The sequence below is a fragment of the Prionailurus bengalensis genome, chromosome A3 (assembly GCF_016509475.1).
Source record: "Prionailurus bengalensis isolate Pbe53 chromosome A3, Fcat_Pben_1.1_paternal_pri, whole genome shotgun sequence".
NCBI lineage: Eukaryota > Metazoa > Chordata > Mammalia > Carnivora > Felidae > Prionailurus > Prionailurus bengalensis.
The window spans coordinates 86,430,182-86,452,839 of NC_057354.1; the positions used below are offsets into that span (position 1 = coordinate 86,430,182).

The 22,658-nt window shown below is 45.7% G+C and overlaps 1 protein-coding gene and 1 long non-coding RNA gene across 3 annotated transcripts in view; one reads left to right on the plus strand and one right to left on the minus strand.

Moving 5' to 3' along the window:
* The window catches only part of ANTXR1 (ANTXR cell adhesion molecule 1), a 222,562-nt gene that overhangs the window by 150,239 nt on the left and 49,665 nt on the right, over positions 1-22,658 (plus strand). For both annotated transcript variants that reach the window (XM_043603551.1, XM_043603552.1), the window contains exons 14-17: positions 987-1,028; positions 9,038-9,133; positions 9,654-9,821; positions 20,948-21,028. In XM_043603551.1, coding sequence (XP_043459486.1) covers positions 987-1,028; positions 9,038-9,133; positions 9,654-9,821; positions 20,948-21,028 — 387 coding nt within the window. The remainder of the gene's footprint in view (positions 1-986; positions 1,029-9,037; positions 9,134-9,653; positions 9,822-20,947; positions 21,029-22,658) is intronic.
* Positions 1-22,658, minus strand: part of LOC122496947 — a 121,955-nt gene that overhangs the window by 96,627 nt on the left and 2,670 nt on the right. The window lies entirely within an intron of this gene.

The following is a 22,658-nucleotide window of genomic DNA, read 5'->3' on the forward strand; positions in this document are numbered from 1 at the left end:
CCTGACACTAGGACATCAAGAGATATATAATAAGTCTGTATTTACCAGAATTGTCTAAGGAAAAGACTACACGTAGGGGACTCAAAATTCTAATAAGCATGGGGGGAGAGGAGGGAGCCCCCAGGGGACATGGCCAAGCCGCTTTGTAAAAGACTCTAATATAATTAACTACAGGGGCTTTCCTTTTATGCATGGGGTGAGCAAACTGGGGACAAGCAAGAGGAGAAGCTGCTCACTGTCACCAAACCATCCTCCTCCGATGTGTCGATCATCCTCTCATTGATTAGAAGGGGTTCCAGATCGCTTTCCCTGCCCAGACTGTCCACATATCTCTCTTCAGCCCTGATGATGGGGAAGTTGCAGCATACAATCTTATAGCATTGTAATGTAAATCTTTGTACCCCTTAAATGTCAGGGTCCTGAATGAAATCCCTGGTTATCCCTCCTTTGCTGCCCTCTGTCGGGAATAGGTCTGACCATCACACTCTCCCTCCTGGGGCAGGTACCATTTGGGGGCGGCGACAGTTAACAAGACTGCTAGTAGTTTGAGTGTGGTCCATACCTGACCCATTTCTGCAGCATCATCTTAACTTATATTGGGTGTAGCTCTTTGTTAAATGTGTAGCAGTTTGGATGGGTAGATAGAGGATTTGGTGCATGAATGACTGGATGCATAAGTGAGTAAATACAGTTGCAAGATAGCAACCCTGGGATAAGAGATGAAACTTACTAGTGGAATATTTTTTCTCTGTATAAAACAGACACAATTGAAAATGGAACCCTCAGTCTGGATCATGCTCTAACTAACTGAGCTATTCTGCCCAGAAAGACACATCATGGCATTGATTAAGCCTTTCTTGCTTGGGCCCATTGTGGTGGTAATTATGGCCATACTACCAAGGCATTTCTTGAGGACAGGCCTGTTGGAGAGCAGGTGGCCAAATATTTCCACTGACTTGTTCTCTTTTTTTTTTCCCCCTTTTCAGATTATCAAGGAGGTCCCTCCACCCCCTGCTGAGGAGAGTGAGGTAAGTGACCAGAGCAGGGTGCAGCGGGATGGACAGAGTGGTAAAGTGGAGCAGAGAGTGGGCTGGGCTGGCCCAGGACTCAGGCCCCTGCAACACAGAGCTGAGTCAGGCCCAGGCTCCCATTGTATCTGAGGTAGCAGGGAGGGAAGTTTTTGGTCCTTTCCGAACAAAGGTTGAACAAACTGGACTGACCAAGGTTGAACAGAAACTGAACTGAACTGCAGCCACGGACAGAATAGTTTGGGAGCATTTTCCACCTGCAAAGATAAAATCTGAGATGCAAATATAAATATTTTTATCAATACAATTTTTCCCTTTAAAACGGACATTTTAGGTTTCTCTTTTCCCTGCAGAGACTATGCTTTATGTATGTAGATCAGGGCAAATTTGATACATTCTCCAAACAATTAGTGATTCTAGGAACAGCCTGATGCTGAAGTATTCCATTTTTCTTTAATTTAACACAATGCCTAAAGATTAGCCAGGCAGTAATAATAATGTATGGGAGGGTGGGGGAGGTGGTGGTGGGAGAAGATATGCTAATATCCTGGCCTTGCTCCCAAATCTTCATCATTTGAGGGGGGAAAAACATCTTAGTCTCCACCATAAATGGGCCAGTAAGCAGTTCTGGTGCAAGCGTGGCCTAGGATAGAATATGGTGGAGGCATTAAAGGCTAATGGTGAGAAGGAGAATCCCTGGGCAGGAGTACCCGGCCGGTGGCTTTTCTGATCCTTTGATCACTCTCAGAGCAACAGGCCTCCTTTGGATGCATCACTCACCAATTTAGAAACCAGGGTACAGGTCTGAAAACAGTGGGATCAAAAGACATAGGGGTGACGATTCAAATTCACGGTCCTCAATCCCTAAAGTCTATTGTATGCAAACTGAGCACTGCCCCCTGGCCATTCCTCTAACCAATGCCTTCATCAAGTTTCCTGCATACAGAAAGAATAATGATTGAATTTAACATTCCACGAGTCTGTTATATCCTGAACCATATGCATGTAAGCCAAGGGATTTAATAGCTGCACTCAATTAAAGCACATATTGTTGGAATGCTAACTTTTTGCCCAGAAATCAAGGGAGGAAATTACATTGCTGTGCAAAGAGGGAGGATAAAACCCTCTTTACATCCACAAAAGCCTTTCTTAATCCTTCAAGAGAAAGCACCGTGGCTAGTTCCACGGGTTCCAATTTGGCTGTGTTTCTGTTATGTGCAGCTGTCTCTTATATTCCCAAAGGAAAATAGGGCAAGAGGCTTTTGCTTGATGAGGTTGCTCTGTTTGCCCCGAGGTGAAGAATGTTCCCTCCCCTTATTATGTTCAGTTAAAGGAGCTGTTGCCCTTTTTTCTGGTGCTGACTCTGCATTTGCCTTTGGAAGCAGCCACTGTGGTCGAAACACACCAGGGGACTTAGGTACAAGACCGTGGGGGTGTGGTTTACCCAAAACCACCTAGTTTCATCTAATATTTCAACGTTTATTTATTTTTGGGGTGACAGAGAGAGACAGAGTGTGAACGGGGGAGGGGCAGAGAGAGAGGGAGACACAGAATCGGAAACAGGCTCCAGGCTCCGAGCCGTCAGCCCAGAGCCCGACGCGGGGCTCGAACTCACGTACCGCGAGATCGTGACCTGGCTGAAGTCGGACGCTTAACCGACTGCGCCACCCAGGCGCCCCTCATCTAATATTTCTATAGAAGTCCTACTTTTACCTGAAGAAGGCAGACCTGGCTTCTGAAACAGAAGGACAACCCTAGGATGCTTGAGATCTAAAGGGTTGTGTTAGACCTCAAGGAGCTTCTGGGCTGGCTGGGGCAGGCTGCAGGCTGTGCTGATCACTCAACATGTGTGTTGGCCTTGAAAGTTCCTTGGCCTTGTGAGTTAAGCAGCCCTAATCTCCTTCCTAATATGTTTCAGCAGAAAAAAAGAAAGAAAGAAAGAAATCCCACAGGAACAGATAACATAATCTATACCTACATAGTATCTTACACAGTGCCCTGAAAATCATAGTCTGAATCTAGACTTCTAGAACCCTCTCCATTCCAGCTCCCTGCATTTAAATCCTGTCAATCCTTCAGGTACAGCTCATGTGCTATTATCTCCACAAAACGCTCTATAATTCCTTCCATCAGGACTAATTTCTCATTTCCCCCTTCTCTGCATTCCCAGGGTATTTAATTGATCTTTTCCTCTGCATCAAAGGTTAAGTTCATTAGCTACTTGAAGGTCAGGATCTATATCTCATTAATCACAGATCTATCCCCGAAGAGCTTAACACAGTGTCTAACACTCAATAGCTCTCTGAAGTCAAACGCTCTGCCATATATGTGAACAAGTTCGGTATTATTTATCCAAGCTTTTATCAGTTCTATAAGCTTCATATCCTAAGGGAGACACATGTACTATTTAAATAGCTAAACTTAGAATGAACACAACTTTATAACAAGCTCTCAGTGGTCCTCTTTAATAAGGAATTATCAAAATGCATTATATAAAAAAGCGTGACTTTTCAAGATTCCACGCAACCAACAGTGATACCTCTATATAAAGAGAGGACAAAGAAAAATTTTGAGACCTCAACAAAAGCAAGAAGGCTCAATTTTAACAACTAAGATGGGTATTTCTTGGGTTGAGAATCCTCTCTAATTGGCAGCAGAGTGAGGATTCCTCATGAAGCCTCTAGCTACTCCAAAATACTGGCAGCTTAAGGGGGAACCCAATAATGGAGTACTTCATCTGATGATTCAGTTCTAAATCACCTTCAATGGTTTTTCTGTTGGGGAGGGAGAGGGATGCATATTGAAGGCATTGACGGTGGGCATGCAATTAACCATAAGCACCTGGCCTTGAATAATGAACTTATTGTTAGGTTCATTATCATGCTCACTCGTCCTAACAATTTCTCTGTGGCAAGAATGTTTTAGATGCGAAAACCGAGCTATGGAAAAATTATACAACTTGTCTAGGAACAGACAAGTTGAACCCCTTCACAGCTATGTCTACACAGACAGCCAGAGTAGATCCCCACTCTGAAAGGCGGAAGGCCAAGCTACTGCCAGGCATCTTCTTTCCAGTGGTCATCAAATACACACTCTCATGCTCACACACACACACACACACACACACGTACGCCCCAAGCAGAAGTCCTAGAACAGTCCCAGAATTCAATATTCTGTATGTCAATAGTTTGAAAAAGGAACATCATTATTAAAAAAGTAAATACACTATCCTTCACTGAAGAATACAGGACAATCACAGTGCTGTCCTTAATCATTGCGTGTATTTGAAGAGATAGGATATGGGGTCATGACATGTTAAATGCAACTCAGAAGGGGGAAATCTCAAGTCAGTTGGGATTTTTTGTATTTACATAGAGAAGTGTTGTTGGATTTTTCTGACTTGCCAATTCACTCCTAGGAATTCATCTCCAAGACTACCATTGAGGGTGACTTCTCTGGCTTCTCCCCAAAGACTTCAGATGAGACAGGATAGCTAGTTCTACCTCAGGTTCTGCCCCCCAGAGCCTCGTGGGCCTGGGAGTTTCAGTGGCCTTGGTCCTTTACTCATGTCATCACCCTCACCAAACATGTTCCTCTATAAACGTGGACAATCTTGTTGACAGTTGTATTCCTTCCGTTGTCTTTATTTTTCTCAAAATATAGCCCTGTGCTGGCAAGTAGTGGGGGGCTCAACTCCAGTTGCTTGAGTGAGTAAATGAAGGAATAGACAAATAAGGGGCCGTTGTCGGTGGCCATATAGGGCTTATCATAAGGGTTTAAAACGTGTTACAGGTCAGTGAAATGTTAAATGAAACCATTTCCTTGGGCTCAATTCTGTTTCAGGTCCATTCTCCTTTCCATAGATCATTCCCACTGGTACGTGCAGTGCAGTGAATTGAGGGTTGAGAGTTTATTTGGCCCATGATAGAGCACTGAATCAAAGACTTCTTCACAGAAGAGGTTACATGCCAGTGATATTCTAAATGATAAGTAGACGTAGAGGAAGGATGTTCCGAGCACATGGAGCCATGAATGCTGAAGCATGTGTTTGTACCTAAGCCTGGTATGACTAGAAAGATGGCAAAATTCAGTGTCCAAGGGCAGCACAGGACAAATCCAATTATGGGCTAACCAAATGCGTATGTCAGATTCCATGTTCTAGAGCTATTTCTTCCGGGAGCAGGGCTGCCTGAGGACAAGCAGTTCAGAAGGGGCCTCTACCATCTGAGTAATGGTGCAGCCACTTTTACCCAAACAGCAGCCAACTACATGTCTGGGGCCACCACATCCATTAAGATTTATACATAACTTCCCCTGATGGGAAACCAGCATCCCTCCCTAGTCTCTGCGGTTTCTTCCGGCACCACTGACTCCTACCTCTTGCTTAGGCCTTATCTCATCTTCTTCATTTGCCAAACACCATCTTGCAAACCTGATTCCCACACTCCCCCCAAGGCATCCCTGGCACAAGACCGTCTGCAGAAGGGCCTTAAAAAAAGTACAAGGGTGAGTTGCAACACAGTTCACCAGGAGGCTCTTGGGGCCCTCTTCTCAGGTGGACCCTGGCAGTTTCCTGGCATCTCAGCTCCACTCTCGTGCCCATTTCTGCTGGCTGCCCACAAACCCTCCACCCCTACTACTTTGCTCACGCAAAGCAATGTGGCTTAGCCTGTCTGTCCTCCAGTCATCACAGAGGATTTGTGTACCAGAAGTTCTTTCTCACCCTGCTAATGTTCTTGAAGGGCGGTGTGAGAGGGCCTCCGCAAGAGAGACTTTATACTTCATTCAAGGTAGAGATTCACTTCAGGTGCTGCCGATTTTCTTTGTGGCATTGCTGGGGACTGTGATTTTACTCCATCAGTTGTTGGCCAAATGAAAAGACACATCAAAGATTCCCTTCTCTTCTGAAGATTGCAAAACCCTCCCGTCTCTAGAATGTGTAAACAGAGCCATGGTAACTGCAGGGAAATTCTGACTCTCCCGTTGGTCAAACCCTGGGCCTTTGTGTTGTCTTTGCTGTTGTTGTTTGAGTTTGGCAGGCGAGCTCGGGTCAGGGGATTACACGGCAGGCTTGGTGGAGCAGATTGAAGTCCCGGCATTTCCTGTTGTGGGAAGGCCAGCCCCTGCTGCACATGCTCAGGAGAGTGCAGACCAGAGGCTGCAGCAAGTCCGTGGTGGGAGGGAGGATGTAAGGAAGAGCAGCTCTGGGTGCAAATAGGGGGGAGATCCAGGCATCAGGGAACAGGACCAGAACTTCAACTCCACTGGTCCCTTCATTTCTCTGGATCTGACTGTCCTCTCCTGCGCAACGAAAAGGCCCTAGTAAATGGTCTCCAATGTTTGTACTCCTGTTCTTTAAAAAAATTAGGAGACTCATGAGACCATTTCAGTTTCCTGCTGAATAAGTCAGCTTTATTCTTGGAGTTTCTTACATGCTTGGTGCTTTTATGTTCAGTTTTGGGTGATATCATTTCATTTATCTCCTTTAGAAAAGAAACTGCACTAGACCAGGAGTGAAGCCACATTTCCTATATGACACACAGACACATACACCCACCTCCAGGGATACTTGAACCGTGTGTGTAAGATACGTAAGGGTCTTGGTTTAACATCCTAAACCTTCTGAGGTTCTTATCATAAAGTAAAATAGTGTGAACGTGTTATTTGGGGCTCTTCGGTGTTATTTTACTATTTTATCATGTGCTACAGTCATAAATCTTCAAGATTAGCAGGTACAAGGGGGAAGAAGTAGAAAAGTAGCATTTATTTGGTACCACCAAACGACTGGAAAAGCAAAACCAAAGGACAAAACCCAGAATTTTGCCAACACTGAGAAACAAACGGGAGTGAGGCTATCTGGACTCGGAAGCAGTTCTCTCACCTATAAACTGGGTGACCTGAGACCCTTAACCTCTCTATTCCTCCTCCCTAAAATGAACATAATAGCACCACCTACCATGCCGCCTGCTGTGAGATTAAAAGGTTAATGTCAAGCACTTGGAAGAGTGACTGGCACATACATGGTAAAGACTTCCTAAATTCAACTGGTTATCATGAATTCGGTATCTGGTTATTGATCACCTCCTTGTGAACCAGCTCCATACAAGACCTAGAATACAAGGGTCAACAAAATACACTCTGTGCTCAGGACCCACAGTCCCTGGGGAAGAAAGACAGATCTGTTTTAAAGAGACAGAAAGACCAGCCCAGTATCAGCTGCCAAGATGTTGCAAATCCTCTGGTCTGCTGTGATCGTGTCTTTTAAGATATATAAATTTTTTTGATTTTCTAAAAAGAAGCCTGCCCGTCCCAAGCACAGTAAGTCACCCAGAGAGTCTCCATGTGTTACTGTGGTGCTTTGTCATCTCTGGGTCTCTGTATTGCTGACCACTTGTCCTTGCTTTGTTCCTTGCCTCCTGCATGGGATCCCCTTTCCACCCACTGATAGAATTGGCCCTACCTAGGACTCCAGTCTGAGTCCTTGACTCTCCAGTACCACCAACACAGGCTGTGGGAAGCAGGCCTGTTCTGAGGATTTTCAGCCTCTTTGGCTTATTCTTCTGTTTTGCAGACTCCTTTTTTGCAGCTTCCTTTCTTTACCCAGGAGGGAAATCATGCTACTCCTCTGTCACCCACCTGTGACTGTAGATGGTGGAGATTTTTCTCCCCTCAACAGGAATAATTACGGTGCCAAGATAAGGAGCAGTTTTGCTAATTAGCCTTCTCTTTTCCATCCATAAAGTTACAAGTTCCTCTTGTTTTCTCCCTTCATCTTAAAAAATACAGTAAGCGCTAGCTTCCTGTCACTGAACTAAGTGGCAGACACTGAGTTAACTGCTTTATTTGAATCACTTCATTTAATTTGTTTGTAAATTCAACAGATAACTCTTGGGCACCTCCCACATTCTAGGTGCCATTCTAAAAGCTGAAAATGCAATGGTAAACATGACGAGTAAACAGAGGCTTCCATGGAACTTACACTCCAGCCAATAGTAAATAAATATCAAGGCATGAAAGGGTCCATAACTGAAACTGAAACAGACTGATGGGATGAGGAGACTGGGGCTGCTGTAGACGGATGTCCAGGGAAGTCCTCTCAACGAGTGATAGGAAGGATCCGGCCATGAGAAGAGCAGGGCAAGAGCATTCTTGGGTCAGGGGACAGCTTGTGCACAAGCCTCGAGACAGGAATGTGCTCTTTGAGGGACAGAGGGAGGGCAAGCAGGCTGGAGTACAGGGAGGTGGAGTGTGGTAAGGAAGAAGGCTGGAGAGGCGAGCCAAGGCCAGAGCTCACAGGGCAGAGCTGGGTTTGGATTTTCCTCTGCTGCTTTGTGGAGAACGGATTGTAGGCGAGGAGCACAGCAGGGAAGCCAGTCAGTGGCTACTGCAGTATCCTACAGAAAGCGGAGGGGGCTTGGGACCAGTGTGGTGGGGTGGGGATGGAGGTGGAGGTGGAGAAGTCATAGCTGTGGGGTCTTTTAGAAGTAAGGTCAACAGAATCTGCTGGCAAATTGAGATGAGGTGGGGGGAGGGGGGATTCAAGGGTGACTCCAGGCAGTGGGGAATACTGCAGGACGAGCAAGTTTAAGATGAGGAGACGATGGGGAGACTCCTCTTTGACGTGGTACTACTGAGATGGCTATTAGTCCCCTGAAGGGAGATGTCAATGTCGAGTCAGCAGTTGGGTTCAGAGGAATCGGGGATAAAGATAGAAACCCAAGTCATCAGCATGTAGATGGGATTAGGTGAACCGCCCTAGGAAAGAGTAGAGATGCAGCAGAGAATGGGTTCCTGGATTGTGCTACAACCTAAGGAGGCAGGAGCGCTTTTACCCCCGCTTTACTGATAAGGAAGATAAACTCAGACAGCTTAAGTGACTTGCCCCACGGACGGCCTAGGAAGCTCTGAGGTTTAACCCAGGCAGTCGATTCCCATCCACTTTGCCAAAGTGGACACGTACATACAGCAGTGGTGCTTTGCTTCCTTCATATATGACAATCTCTCTGCAGGAAGAAGATGACGATGGTCTGCCCAAAAAAAAGTGGCCTACTGTAGATGCCTCTTACTATGGTGGGCGAGGCGTTGGAGGCATTAAAAGGATGGAGGTAAGATACAGCTTCAAGTACTCACATCTCTGTGCCGACGACTCCGTGATGGAAAACCAGATAAAACTGGTGAAAGCTCATACTTGAGGTCTGGTGGGAATTTGGATTATAAGGCGTCAGACGGAGAGATGGCAGGTACACCCCTTTAACTGTGCACCCCCATATCTTGCCCACCACTTACAGTAATTTGTTTATCTGCCCAAACACCTCAGTGGTTTCCTCTTCCACTGGAATACAGTCCAAAGTTCTTTCCTGGGCCTGCAGGGCCTTTGCACATGCTGTCCCCAGTCTGGACAATTCCTCCCCTAAACATCCATCTGTGTGATTTGCTCTCCCTGCCCCTTCAAACCTCTCTCTTTCCCTTTTTCCACACCCTCCTCTTCCCTGACCCAAAAACCCAAAGGAATTGGGGAGTGGGTAGCACTCACATTGCATATCACACATGTATGTATGATGCCCATCTCCAGAGGCATTTTACTGTATTTTGTCATTTTGTTTTATTATATGTTATTTATTGTAGGTTCGCTGGGGAGAAAAGGGTTCCACAGAAGAAGGTGCTAAGTTGGAAAAAGCAAAGAATGCGAGAGTCAAGATGCCAGAGCAGGAGTACGAATTCCCCGAACCTCGAAATCTCAACAACAACATGCGTCGGCCCTCTTCCCCCCGGAAGTGGTACTCGCCAATCAAGGTGTGTCCCTTTCTACTCAGAAACCCATCATCTCTCCTGATAAAATGCTCACATAGTAAGACTCAGATTCTTTTGACATGATAAAATATCAAACCAAATCCCAGGTATCACAAAGGAACAAATTTCTAAAATCATGGACTTAAAAGTACACGTACTTATTTTCTCTATTTCTACATTATCAAAGTTGAAACTAGGCTTTTTAAAATCACCAGGGCTGGGGTGCCTCATGGTTCAGTTAAGCGTCTGACTCTGAGTTTGGGCTCAGGTCACGATCTCACGGCTGGTGGGATTGAGTCCGGTATCAGGCTTTGCACCAACAGCATGGAGCCTGCTTGGGATTCTCTCTCTCTCTCTCTCTCTCTCTCTCTCTGCTGCTCCCCCACTCATGCTCACTCTCTCTCTCTCTCTCTCAAAATAAATAAACATTTTTTAAAAATCTCCATGGCAAACTAGCAGAATCCAAGTGGACTATGAGTCAAGAGACTGGAGTAGTGACCCCAGAAGATCACATAAATTCCTGTAACATCTCTCAGCTTCATTGGTAGACAGTTCCACTATCTAACAAAAATGGCAGCATTCCCCTTGATGCCTTATCTCTCTTCATCTTGCCATAACACAAGCCAATTCCCCTTTCTCCAAGCTTCCCGCCAGTGCGTCATGTGTTGGCCATGGATTTAGGACTCACTTGTCCTGTCTGTGAGCAAAACCACCCCCCCCCCTTTTCTTTTCTCCACTATCTCTCTTCCCCTGTATATCTCCAGAGCTTAAATCTCTTCGGCTTATTAGGGAATTTCAGCTATAGAAGGTAGCTAGTGCTTCCTGAAGACTTCTTTTCTCTTCCTCTTGTTCTTCCTCTATATCTATACTGCAAACAGAAACTGGGCCAATTCCAAGGCCTCAAGTCAGAAAGACCCAGTTTAAGAGCCAGCTCGCATCACGCACATATACACATGCACCCACACAGTCTTACCCTTCTTCCAGTAAGAGCAAAAATACTACTCATCATCATTCACTGAGTTATTTGCTAATTTAAAAAAAAATTTTTTAATGTTTTATTTATTCTTGAGAGAAAGAGAGACAGAGCATGAGTGAGGGAGGGGCAGAGAGAGAGAGGGACACAGAATCCAAAGCAGACTCCAGGCTCTGAGCTGTCAACACGGAGCCCGACATGGGGCTCGAACTCACGAGCCGAGCAGTGAGATCATGACCTGAGGCGAAGTCAGATGCTCAACAGACTGAGCCACCCAGGCACCCCAGTTGTTTGCTAATTTTAGAGCAGCACTTCTCCTATGAAATCAAAAGAAATACATTTTTTAAAAATTTTCTTTATTGCTTATTTGTTTTTGAGAGAGAGAGAGAAAGAGACAGTATGAACAGGGGAGAGGCAGAGAGAGAGGGAGACACAGAATCTGAAGCAGGCTCCAGGCTCTGAGCTGTCAGCACAGAGCCCGACGCAGGGTCGAACTGAGAAACCGCAAGATCATGACCTGAGCCAAAGTTGGACGCTTAACTGCCTGAGCCACGCAGGCGCCGCAAAAGAAATAACCATTTTAAACAATGGAGTGACATTTCATTGGTAATTGTCTCTTCTCAGCCAAGCTGGCTCATGCTCACACTAATTGGCAGTGTATTTTCGTTTTGGTTTGCTGTGTTTAAAGCAAGGAGATTCTTTTTTAAGATAAGTGCGCCCACCCCCTCCCACACCACCCCACCTCACCCCACCCCAGCCAATGGCTTGAACTCTGGAAAGATGTGGGCGAGATGTAGCTTGCTTGACTAACAGCTGGTTGCTTCTAATTATTTTCTAATGCAGAACATGCAATGGCGTGCATGCATGTGCAGACAGGAAGGAGCCAAATAGAACCTCAGAGATGAAGAAGAAAGGGAATTTTCTATTAGGTCGTTTTTAGGCATCTGTACCTTGTGACTAACATGACATATTTGGTTATCGCCAGGTTTTCATTTCTGTAATCCTGGACTTTGAAAGAACATTAATTCTGTTTGAAGAATCCAATTTCTGCTTGAGAGAATGTTATTCCTCCATCAACCAGTGGTTTAGGACTGAGTTTTATGAAGTAAATAGGGATATAAACAACTGGATGCATACGTCTAAAAACATTCCCCACACCCACTTGGAGTTAGCATCAACGAGCGTTTGTTGTGTACATAGTATGTGCTGGGTACTGCCAGATACTAAGTATACAGAGGTTCTCAACCCTGGCTGAGTATCAGAATCACCCTGAGAGCTTTAAAAATACAGATTCCCAGGCCTAATGACTTACTCTCACAAAAGGCTTTCATAGGCACACAGGCTGTCTGTCACAACTTGCTTTGCTTTTTCTCGGTGAAACTCCTTTTCCCCCCAGTGCCTCCCTTTCTAACATCAAAACTCCCTAAGCCACACCCCTCTGTGGCCCCCAATTATCATTACCTCCACAGCCTCTGCTCATGAGCCTCCTCCTTAGTCATTGTGTCCCACTGCTGGTTCTCACAGTGTGGTCCCTGGACCACCAACATCAACATCCCCCAGGAACTTGTTGGAAATGCACATTCTCAGGCCCAACCCAGATGTACTGAATCAACAACTTCAGGGGTGGGGCCCAGCCATCTGGGATTGAACAAGCCCACTTAAGAAATTGTCACCGAAGGGGCGCCTGGGTGGCTCAGTCAGTTGAGCGTCCGACTTCGGCTCAGGGCATGATCTCACGGTCTGTGGGTTCGAGCCCCGCATCGGGCTCTGTGCTAACAGTTCAGAGCCTGCAGCCTGCTTCCGATCCTGTGTCTCCCTCTCTCGCTGCCCTCTCCCCCACTCTCACTTTGTCTCATTCTGTCTCTCAAAAATAAATAAATGTAAAAAAAATTTTAAAAAAAAATTGTCACCTAAGGTTCCAGCCACACTGCCGTATAGAAGGTTCCCTGAGGGCAGGAACCTTGGCACCTGGCCGAAAGATCATGACCACACGTCAGCAATTTGTCAGAAGTCTCTGCAAGGAGGCCCACGTTAGATTTCATAGCCTATTTCTACCACAGACGCAACGGCGGGATTAATGTTAAATGGTTGAGAATCTGAGCGTCAAGGAAGCCCCGGACAGCCAGATGGGAAAGACGTGTGATGTCGGTGGACGGGCACACCCCCTCAGCAGTACTGTCATACTCTGACATGGCTACGGTCACTTTGCCTTCCTGCTGGTGGAGCAGCTCAAGCCAAGGCCTGCTCAGCTCCCTCTATACAATAGTCCGCTAGTGTGATTGCTCATGTGTGAGTCTTCTCCCCACCAGATTTGACCCCTTGGGGGCACCACTTCTGCTTAACTCATCTTTGAACCTGCAGGAAACAGCACTGTACCTGGCATAGCACAGGGACTCCGCCATCTCTTGTTAAAGAGCTGACACATAAGTTTAATTACAAAACCACTCCCAGAGTGTCCTGCTGGTGAGACTATCTCCTGTGACGTGCACAGATCGCTTTGGTACCATCAGTTCAAAGAAGGTGACATTCTTCTTGCCGTCCCTTTGAGGGGAGGAGAGAAAAAGAGGTCACCTTATGTGTTGAGGGAGGGGTGAGAACAAGGAGGTTTCAGAATAGAAGCAGAGAAAGGAATTCAAAAGTAAAATTGTATACTGTCTCTCAAGAAGAAGGGCAGACTTGCTCCCAGAACGTCAGCATTCATATTGTTTAACAAGTTTCATGCTCCATGATGAGCCCCATCTTAGCCATGGTGCCTGCAGATGTCACTGGGCCTTGGAAAAACATTTAGCCTCACATAGTGCTGTAAACTCTGCTTCCCTTTCATGAACCCTCTCGCTGGATTTGTCACAGTCTGGGCAGGAAATAGAAGCACACTCAAGAGGGTTGAACTTTTGGTGAGGGCAGGGTTAAGAGAACCCACAGAGATGGCCAGGGATTCAGGGACTGGCAACCAGTGAGAGCTGTTACCCCCCTAGGCCTGAAGGATAAGGATGGGAGATGGTATCATTTGAGCCAGTGACCAGAAGAGGCCACCCAGTGGCCATAGCAAGGGAATCAGCAATCTAAATCTGCCCTACCGCCTGTTTTTCATATGACCCACAAACTAAGAGTGGTTTTTATTATTTTTAAATGGTTTTGTAAGTTCCTATATAATACCCTAGAGTTTGCCTCAAGCTACAAAGCTTAAAATATTTACTCTATGCCCTTTACAGAAAATGTTTACAGATCCCTCTCCTAAAAGAATGCAGCCACCGAGGAAGGCAGGGGGTCAGGGAGGGAACAGAAGGAATAAATGCCCCGACCTCTCCCTCATCTTACCCTCATCTCCTTCTGGTACACCTATCGGCCAAACCAAAGGGCAACCAGGTGATGTTTTCTGTAGAGGTCAGGCCTCTGGGGCATAGAGCTAGGAGGACAGAGAAAGGCAGAGAGTGGATGGGGGCATGCAGCTCATGCAGAATGACCAGTCCATTCTCTGCCCCCACTATAAATAGGGAGAACACTCCCACCCAATGTAAAGCTTTCAAGAGACACTGGAAAGACTTAGCTCCCCAGGGAAAGTGGTCAGAATCATACACATCTTTAAATGTATTGCATTCGACTCACTTTTTTCATGCATGTTATAAAATCGATATGAGAAGCAGAGAGGCAGGTGAGCGCATCTGCTAAGCAAACCCAGGAGGAACTCATCAAGAGACGAAGTCCACATCGGGCTTCTCTCCCCCATTCCCCAGTCGGATTTAGGGCACTGACCACAGCAACCAAACTTCACCCTTTCCTCATTCCAGGCTCATGACCAGGAAATTTTCCGATATTCGGCCTTAATTTTCCTTTGCTCCGTTTTCACCCCCTGGATTTACAGTACCCCATGCTTCTCATTAAATTGGGACTGACCATTTCAGACAAGTGAAGTAATGCCCAGATATATGGCCTCCAGATAGATTAAAACCAGGACTGTTTTCAGGTTTGCTGGAAGGCTTGCAGCCTTTAGAGAAACCATTTTCTCCCTTTCCAGTAGCTCCTCCACAGGACTGAAAATGGCAGAAGTGACAGCTGAAGGACAAAAGCCAGACCCTGGATGGCCAGGAAGACTGGCTGTTCTTTGCACAAGAACCAGACCATGAAGGGGCAGGGTTAGGTCATACTCATTGTGAGGCCTGGGGCGGGGCGGGGGGGGGGGGGGTGTGTCTTCTGTTCTCTTCATTTTCTGTCAGGCCAACCTTCATCCCTGGCCTACAGCACCTTGACCTTATAATCAAGCAGCATTCAGTCATGAAACCATGCTGGATGGAGCCCTATGTAGCCCAGTAAGACATACCAAAGCCTTAAGTATTGTCAGATGGGCTGTTGATGTTAAACAGACGTTTTTTATCCCTTTCTGGCTACTTTTTATAATGGCTCCAAACTTTTTTTAAACAAAGACCAAAACTAAAAAAGAACAAAACAAAAATCACCCTGTGTGAGTGTGTGCTAGTGTGTGTGTGTGTGTGTGTGTGTGTGTGTGTGTTTCCAACGTTATGCATTAATTCATTTCATCTGAGGAGAAGCATGGGCTGCAATATTTACCATAGATTTTAAGGTGTAAAAATTCAGATGTTAATCTCTAACCACTCTATTGTTGACCTACCCTCAAAATTCTCCACCTCTGACTAACTTACAAGCAGCTCAGGCAGACAACCCAGAAGAGAAGACACAGCTGCTGCTTGGCCAAATTTTTTAAAAAGGAGAGAAAAAGAAGCTCAGCCCCAAACCCCAGGCACCACGATGCTTTGAATGATGGCTGCATAAACATTCCCCACCCTGCCTTATTGTTTAGGAAGAAACAAAATGGAGAGTTGACCTAGAACTCCCAGTTTGCCTGCCTTTGTGGATTGGAAGGTAGTCTGAGCATGAGGTGCAGTGCGGAAGCCTGAAATTGGTAAATTTCTCATTTTATAGTGAAAATGTATCAATTTCCTATGAAAGAAAGCTATATTTAAATTCCAGCTAATATATTCTGACAGAGGGTCCCAAGGTTAATAGGGAAATCTTTATTTCCAGCTTCACAGAAGCAGTTGGGCATTTCTCCTGGGGAGGGACCATGTCTTGAATTGGGTCCTATGGAGAGGCCTGTGCATGATGGTCACTCAAATCTGAGATAAATAGGGAGTCAACTCAAAGGCTCCTTCCCCCCACCTCCAGACTTCGGGTAAATCCCAGGAACCGGTTGGAAAAATCCCCTGAGGCTCTTCACACCCCAAAGGGATATTATTAAAAACCTCATTAGCTGCTGTCTTGAAATGACAGCTTTCTGCCTCCATTCAGAAAAATAAAGGCACCAGCAGCTTTTGTTATGCACTTCTCTTTGACCTTAGGGGATAATTTTGTATCCTCTTCTTGGTTAGAAACCCACTTTTCTAAAACTTCCTTCAGCTCTTGCATAAAAAGCTATAAAAAGCTGACGAGGGAGCAGAAGGAGAGGTTGGGTGTGTGGATTACCCAGATGGTGTCCTATGCCACAGAGGTGGGACTTTGGGCTCATTGGTGGCACCGCCAGAACTCAGAACACTGAGAATAAAACTGGAACTAACTAACTGGTCTCACCTTGGCCAGAGGAACCCAAGGACAGCAGCTCACCTGGGTGAAATGCATACTGCAGGCCGGGCACAATTCCAGAGGCTTCCCACACACCACACTCTCGCTCCTTTATTTTACAACAACCCTCAAAAGTAGAAACTACTACTACTCCCATTTACAAATGGAAAAACTAAGGCACAGAGAAGTTAGGTGACTTGCCTAAATTCATACTGCTAGTAAGATGTTTCCTGGTTTATTTTATTAACTGCAAAGCATCCATTAGAGCTAGCAATGAAATCCATCATTAATCAAACAGGAGAGAGGACTGGGGGGGTGGGGGTGCCTGGAGGTAAAAGACCAATCAGGAAACCGTTGGCAAGATGAGTGACAGATGATGAGGGTCTGGGCCAGGCAGTAGCCATGGAGACAGTGGGGCAGGATGGACAGGAAGCAGTGACAGGAGAGCTGTGACAGAGAGAGAGTCCACAAGACATGGTTGGAGTTGAATATGAGGAGGTGAAGAGGGCAAGGAGGTGACAGTGAGTCTCTGGTGTCCAGCTTGCCCGTGTGGATGTCGGCAGTGCCAGGAACCAAGCAGGGTATGCAAAAGGAGGAACGGGTTGGGGAAAGATAGCTAGTTCCGTTTTTAATACCTGTGCTAACTTCTGCATGACAACTTAGTCACCTACCTAAGATTTGGTAGGTGACTGGATTGGGAGCTCAGGAGAGGACTAAGCTGAAGGTAGAATTTGTGAGCCATCAGCAGAGAGATGGAAGTTGACCCCAGAGACTAGGTGAGAGCCTCCCAGGTGGATCACTCAGCCTGAGGGAGAGGCTTGAAGAGGGCTGAAGGGAGGACCAGGTAGAAGCTGAAAAGGCCTATCCGGGGAGGAAGGAAGGAGCAGGCAGAGGCTGATGGCACTGAGGCCAAGGGAAAGTGTAAAGAAAGGAGAAGCCCAGTGCATCAGATCTAAGAATCAAGTAAAATGCTGGGGCACCTGGGTGGCTCAGTCGGTTGAGCCTCCAACTTCGGCTCAGGTGATGGTCTCATAATTTGTGGGTTCGAGCCCCGCATCAGGCTCTGTGCTGCCGCTTGCTCAGAGCCTGGACCCTGCTTTAGATTCTGTGTCTCCTTCTCTCTCTGCCCCTCCCCCACTCACATTTTGTCTCACTCTGTTTCTCAAAAATAAATAAATGTAAAAAAAAAATTAAAAAAGAAAAATGAGACCCAACGGTGGCCAAGGCACTTGGCAGTTGGGATCCATTGGTGGCCTTAGCAAGTGCAGCTTGGTGAAGCACTGGGGCCAAACGCTGCAAGAGAGGCCAGTCCACAGCATGCTGGAGGGGAGTGGCCTGAAGGAAGTGGGCAGGGGTTGGCTGAGCACAGAATGGAGGATGGATGGATACACGCTTGTCAAGTTCACATTATTGATTTCTTACACTCTATATTGCATTCTTTTCCATCTTTCTTCAGAGCCTCCCAAGTGATCATTTTCATGACTTTGCCATGATCATAGGTAACATTTAACGAATACTTTCTTTGAGCTAAGTATCTAACTTCAATATCTAATTGGGTAGTTACCTGATAGGGTAGATAGTACCATTGTGTCCATTTTAAAGATGAGAAAAGTGAGGCTTAGGGAGATGAAACAGCTCATCCACAGCTGCAGAACTGGGAGGGCCAGACCCCAAATACCAACTCAGGCAGTGTGAATTGTCACTTTTGGCTTAAACGTCACACTATGACCTGTTGCCACAAGAAAACCTAACTTACTACCGATTCTCATGGTGTTATGCATCCAGGTGGTCTCTGCTCTTTTGCTCTGCCCATAGCTTCAGATTTAAGTTTCTGCAAATATTCTTCCCATCCCCATCTTACTGCTCCTCATTTGTCAAGCAGTTGAGTGATTAGCACACAGAATGCTGTGGGTGGGCTGATTTACAAGGATGAATACTGGGAGTCCCCCCAAAATAGGGAAAGAAAAAGAGGCATTCATCCAGGAAATCCACCTGGTTTCATCCTGAAATATAAATGCTTACCCCAAGGAACCTTCAAGGAAAACACTTAACTGATGATTGAAGTGGTTTAATGCAGAAAACCGTGCTGAACCCAGCAGCAGTCCCCTCCAGCTTTCTAAAGTCATTTCAAAATATTTTTAGAGGCTTTTGTAAATACTTTGCCAAAAGAGATGAAAAACATAACACTTAGCAAGACAAAGTTTAACCCACAGAACTTGAGCAACAGTTGATAGAAGTTCAAGAGCACATTTTATTTGAATCTAACCCACCAGAAGAGAATGCCAGAACATGAAGTCTTCGAGATGACATTCTTAAATTGATGCTTCCTCTACAAAAGCTTTGTATCAAGGAACTTGAAGTCTCTGGACTTCCCCAGCCTCTCAGCACCATCCTTCAGAGTCCTCTTCCAGATCAGTATCTTCAAACACGCCTCACTGAGACCCAGTAGGAAATACAGTTTGGCTCAGTACATAAGAATGTGTGCGTTGAATGTGCGCTAAAACACTCACCAATATACACACACCCATACACGTTTAACTGATACAAATTGGTCACAAAATAACAGTTATCTTCGTCGTGTGCAAGTGACTCAAATATTCTCTTTCCTATTCTATTTTATTTCTTAAGAATTCTGGTCCTAGGGGCGCCTGGGTGGCGCAGTCGGTTAAGCGTCCGACTTCAGCCAGGTCACGATCTCGCAGTCCGTGAGTTCGAGCCCCGCGTCAGGCTCTGGGCTGATGGCTCAGAGCCTGGAGCCTGTTTCCGATTCTGTGTCTCCCTCTCTCTCTGCCCCTCCCCCGTTCATGCTCTGTCTCTCCCTGTCCCAAAAATAAATAAACGTTGAAAAAAAAATTAAAAAAAAAAAAAAAAGAATTCTGGTCCTAATACACAAAACTGTCTCATGAGGGATTGAAGAGTTGCAACCTACCATTTAGAAACCCTCTTCTAAAGGATCTAAGTCCAAGTACTCGAGCCAGAATATCTGCACAAGGAATATAATAGAAAGTATATGAGCTCTGGAATTACACAGCCATAGGGTCCAATCACACCTCCCAATTTACCAGCTGTGTGCTTTAGGCAAGTTAGTTGTTAGTCTGACCTTCCATTTCCTCTTCATAATCCTTTGGGAGTTTGGGAGAAGACGCATGTGAAAACACCTAGCCCAGCACTTATTCAGTAGCACTGAATGCATGCATTCATCCAACCAAAATTTACTGAGCACTAGGGCTGGGTGTCCAGCAACTAACAACCCAGTGACACCTCTGCTTTCATGGAATTGACATTCCAGGTGGCAGAGACAGACAATAGGCAAATAAACATAGAGTACGTCAGGGATTAATAAAGCCTGTATTTGTTTCCTATTGCTGCTGTAACAAACTACCACTAACTTAGTGACTTCAAACAACACAATTTTGTTATTTTACAGTTCGGGAGGTCAGAAGCTCAAAATAGGTCTCACTGGGCTCAAATCAAGGCGAGGCCAGGGTTGCATCTCTTTTGGAGGCTTTAGGAGAGAATCTGACTCTTTGTCTTTTCCAGAGACTAGAAGCTGCCCACACTCACTGGTTTATGGCCCCCTCCCTTCCTCAAAGCCAACAACCGTGGGTTGAATCTCGCTCACGTGGAATCCCTCTGACTCTGTGTCTGTCGGCACAACTTCTCTGACTCTGACCCCCCCCTGCCTCCCTCTATCAAGGACCCACATGCTTAGGGTCCACCTGCATAACCCAGGATAATCTTCCCATCTCAAGATCCTGTACTTAATCACATCTGCAAAGTCTTTTGCTATGGCAGGTAACATATTAAGGGTTAATACTAAGAGCAAAATTCAATAAATGTCATTGTTGCATTTTAGTATTTGAGACAGGGGAAATGAGCCTCCATTCAGCACGTCTAGGGGACAAGAATGGCCAGAGGCATTAGGCTCCCTTCATCATATGCTGTGAAAACTTCACTCACAGACTCACCCTTCTCACATTCAGCCAATTACCTACAACTCCAAAGGGGTTGTGATTTTGGGTATTCTGAGATTTTTGGTAATCTGTCCCTTGAGCCTGGGATTCCTGAGCAAGTCATAGGTGCTGAGTGAGCCCAGGGATCTGCATCCCAGGGGCCTTCAATTGGTCTGGCCTCATCAATAGTTCTGTTTAGTAGTTTTCCTGAATTTGTCATCATTGTTTCATTTGTGAACTCTGGGCATTAAGTGGGAAGAAAAAAACTACTACTTCAGTGGAAGTTGAAAAGATTGACTTTGGTGTGAGGATACGCCCAGAAACGCAGTGAGAGCAAAAGCTGAGAGCCTGAATGCACTTCTCTGCGTTAGCAAATTTGGGACAGCACCGAAGTCTCATGCATGTATCCTGCATGCACATCAGGGTCTTGTTACATGTCTCTCCTGCAGCCCCCATTTTGAACTTAGGGCCTGGAGAGTCACTTATCCCGTTACGACCACATTGCCAGCGGTACGTTGTTCACATGACTGAAGAAGCATGGAAAGTTCTACATGTCTATGTTGGCCACTGCTCTGGTTTCATTTGTAATCTTGATGCATTTGGTGTTTTGTTTTGTTTTGTGTTTTCAGGGAAAACTGGATGCCTTGTGGGTCCTACTAAGGAAAGGATATGATCGTGTGTCTGTGATGCGTCCACAGCCAGGAGACACGGTAGGATTCATTAATGGTGTCATACATACTTTGTTTTTCTCTCTCACTCTGAATTTGGTGAGCTAGAATAACTCCAGATATATCAATCTAGCTGTTATTTCCTGTTGTGACAAATCAGATACTAATTTTCAAAATTCTGGGTTCTTGACAAGACCTTAAGTGTTGACTTGCTTTTCTGGAAAGGATCTTGACAGAAATAGATTGAGTTAAACTTCCTAGGACTTGAGCTTCTTATGTTGTAGGTACAGCGAGTGAAAGAGGCAGGAGTGGCCCTTCCCTAGGCTGTGCCAGGAGAGAGGCCTGCTGCTCCCCAGCAGCGGTGGCCAGTGGTGACCAACAAGATGCACAAGATGCCAGAGCCACAAGGTGGGGCAAGGGAATGGAGGCCACAGAAAACATCCACCCTCTTCCAGCAGGTGTCAGACCCAACTGGTCTAAGACCTCAGGAGGTCCTTTTACCCTGGTAAGGATTTGCCCCAAAACTGTCAGGGCCAAGCTTAGAGTGTCTCCAACTACAAGGAGGCAGAAAAGGAGGAGTCAGCAGAGACCGCTAGGAACCATCTAGTCCATCTCCATTTTGTGAATGAGAAAATGAAGGACAGGAGAAGCTGAATAACTTGTTCTGTTCCCAAAGTAACAGTGCTGGAAACAAATCCTGTTCTGCTGAAATCACACTGTTGCTCTGTCTTCTCCCTAAATTTTACAAAACAAACTTGGGACGAAATCCTCCCTCAACTACCAGCAAACCACATCTTCCATCCACTTCTCTGGATGTCAGGCACATAGCCCAAAAGCAAAATAAAGGTGTCCGATTTGAAATTCCTTTCAAATCAGGTAGAGAACTTCCTTCTTGGCGGGAAAATTCCAGGCAAGTTACTTAACCTCTCTGAGCTCCATCTTTATAAGGTAAATGATGCTGTGGCTGTTTGGAGAAGGTACTTATAACGAATCTGGCCCAATGCTGAACACCTAGGAATGCTCAATCAATGGTGATTATGATGATTATTTACGTCACGCTTTTCTACTGCCTGTGAAGGGCTGATACAAAAATTCAAAGCATATTGCAACTGACGTGTATCAGGTAAGCCCACAGCTTTACTTACCCTGCCCACTGTTCAACGAGGCACAGCTCGTAAAACTCAAGAGCACAGCCTGTTAGGCAGGCCCCTCTTCCTTTGCACTGATGACAACGAGTGGTTTGTGGCTGAGGGGATTTGGTCTAAAGTTTCACAGCTTGTGCAATTAGCTTTCCTGCCCCCAGGTTGTGGCAAAAAGAAACCAGGTCATATAAATGCGGGGCTGACTTGGCCCTCATGGCATACGGAATTTGTATTTTGTCTGTCAAAGTCAACAAGAACACACTGCGATGGCAAATGTTAAAGTACAAACTCTCCAGTTAACAAAAATGAGCCCAGGCCATAAACTTTGTACTCAGGGTGGTATTTGGCCTTATAAGTTATACATCTGGTTTCTGTGGGAAATTAAGGAATTGTTCTAGCATGCATGAGACTCATCTAACAGATCAAGAAAAAAACAATAAGATACCCTAAACTCAGGTTCGGCCATACTATTTTTCCGTGGCAGACTATGCTGGTCAAGTGTACAAGAACATTTCTTTCAGAGCACCTGA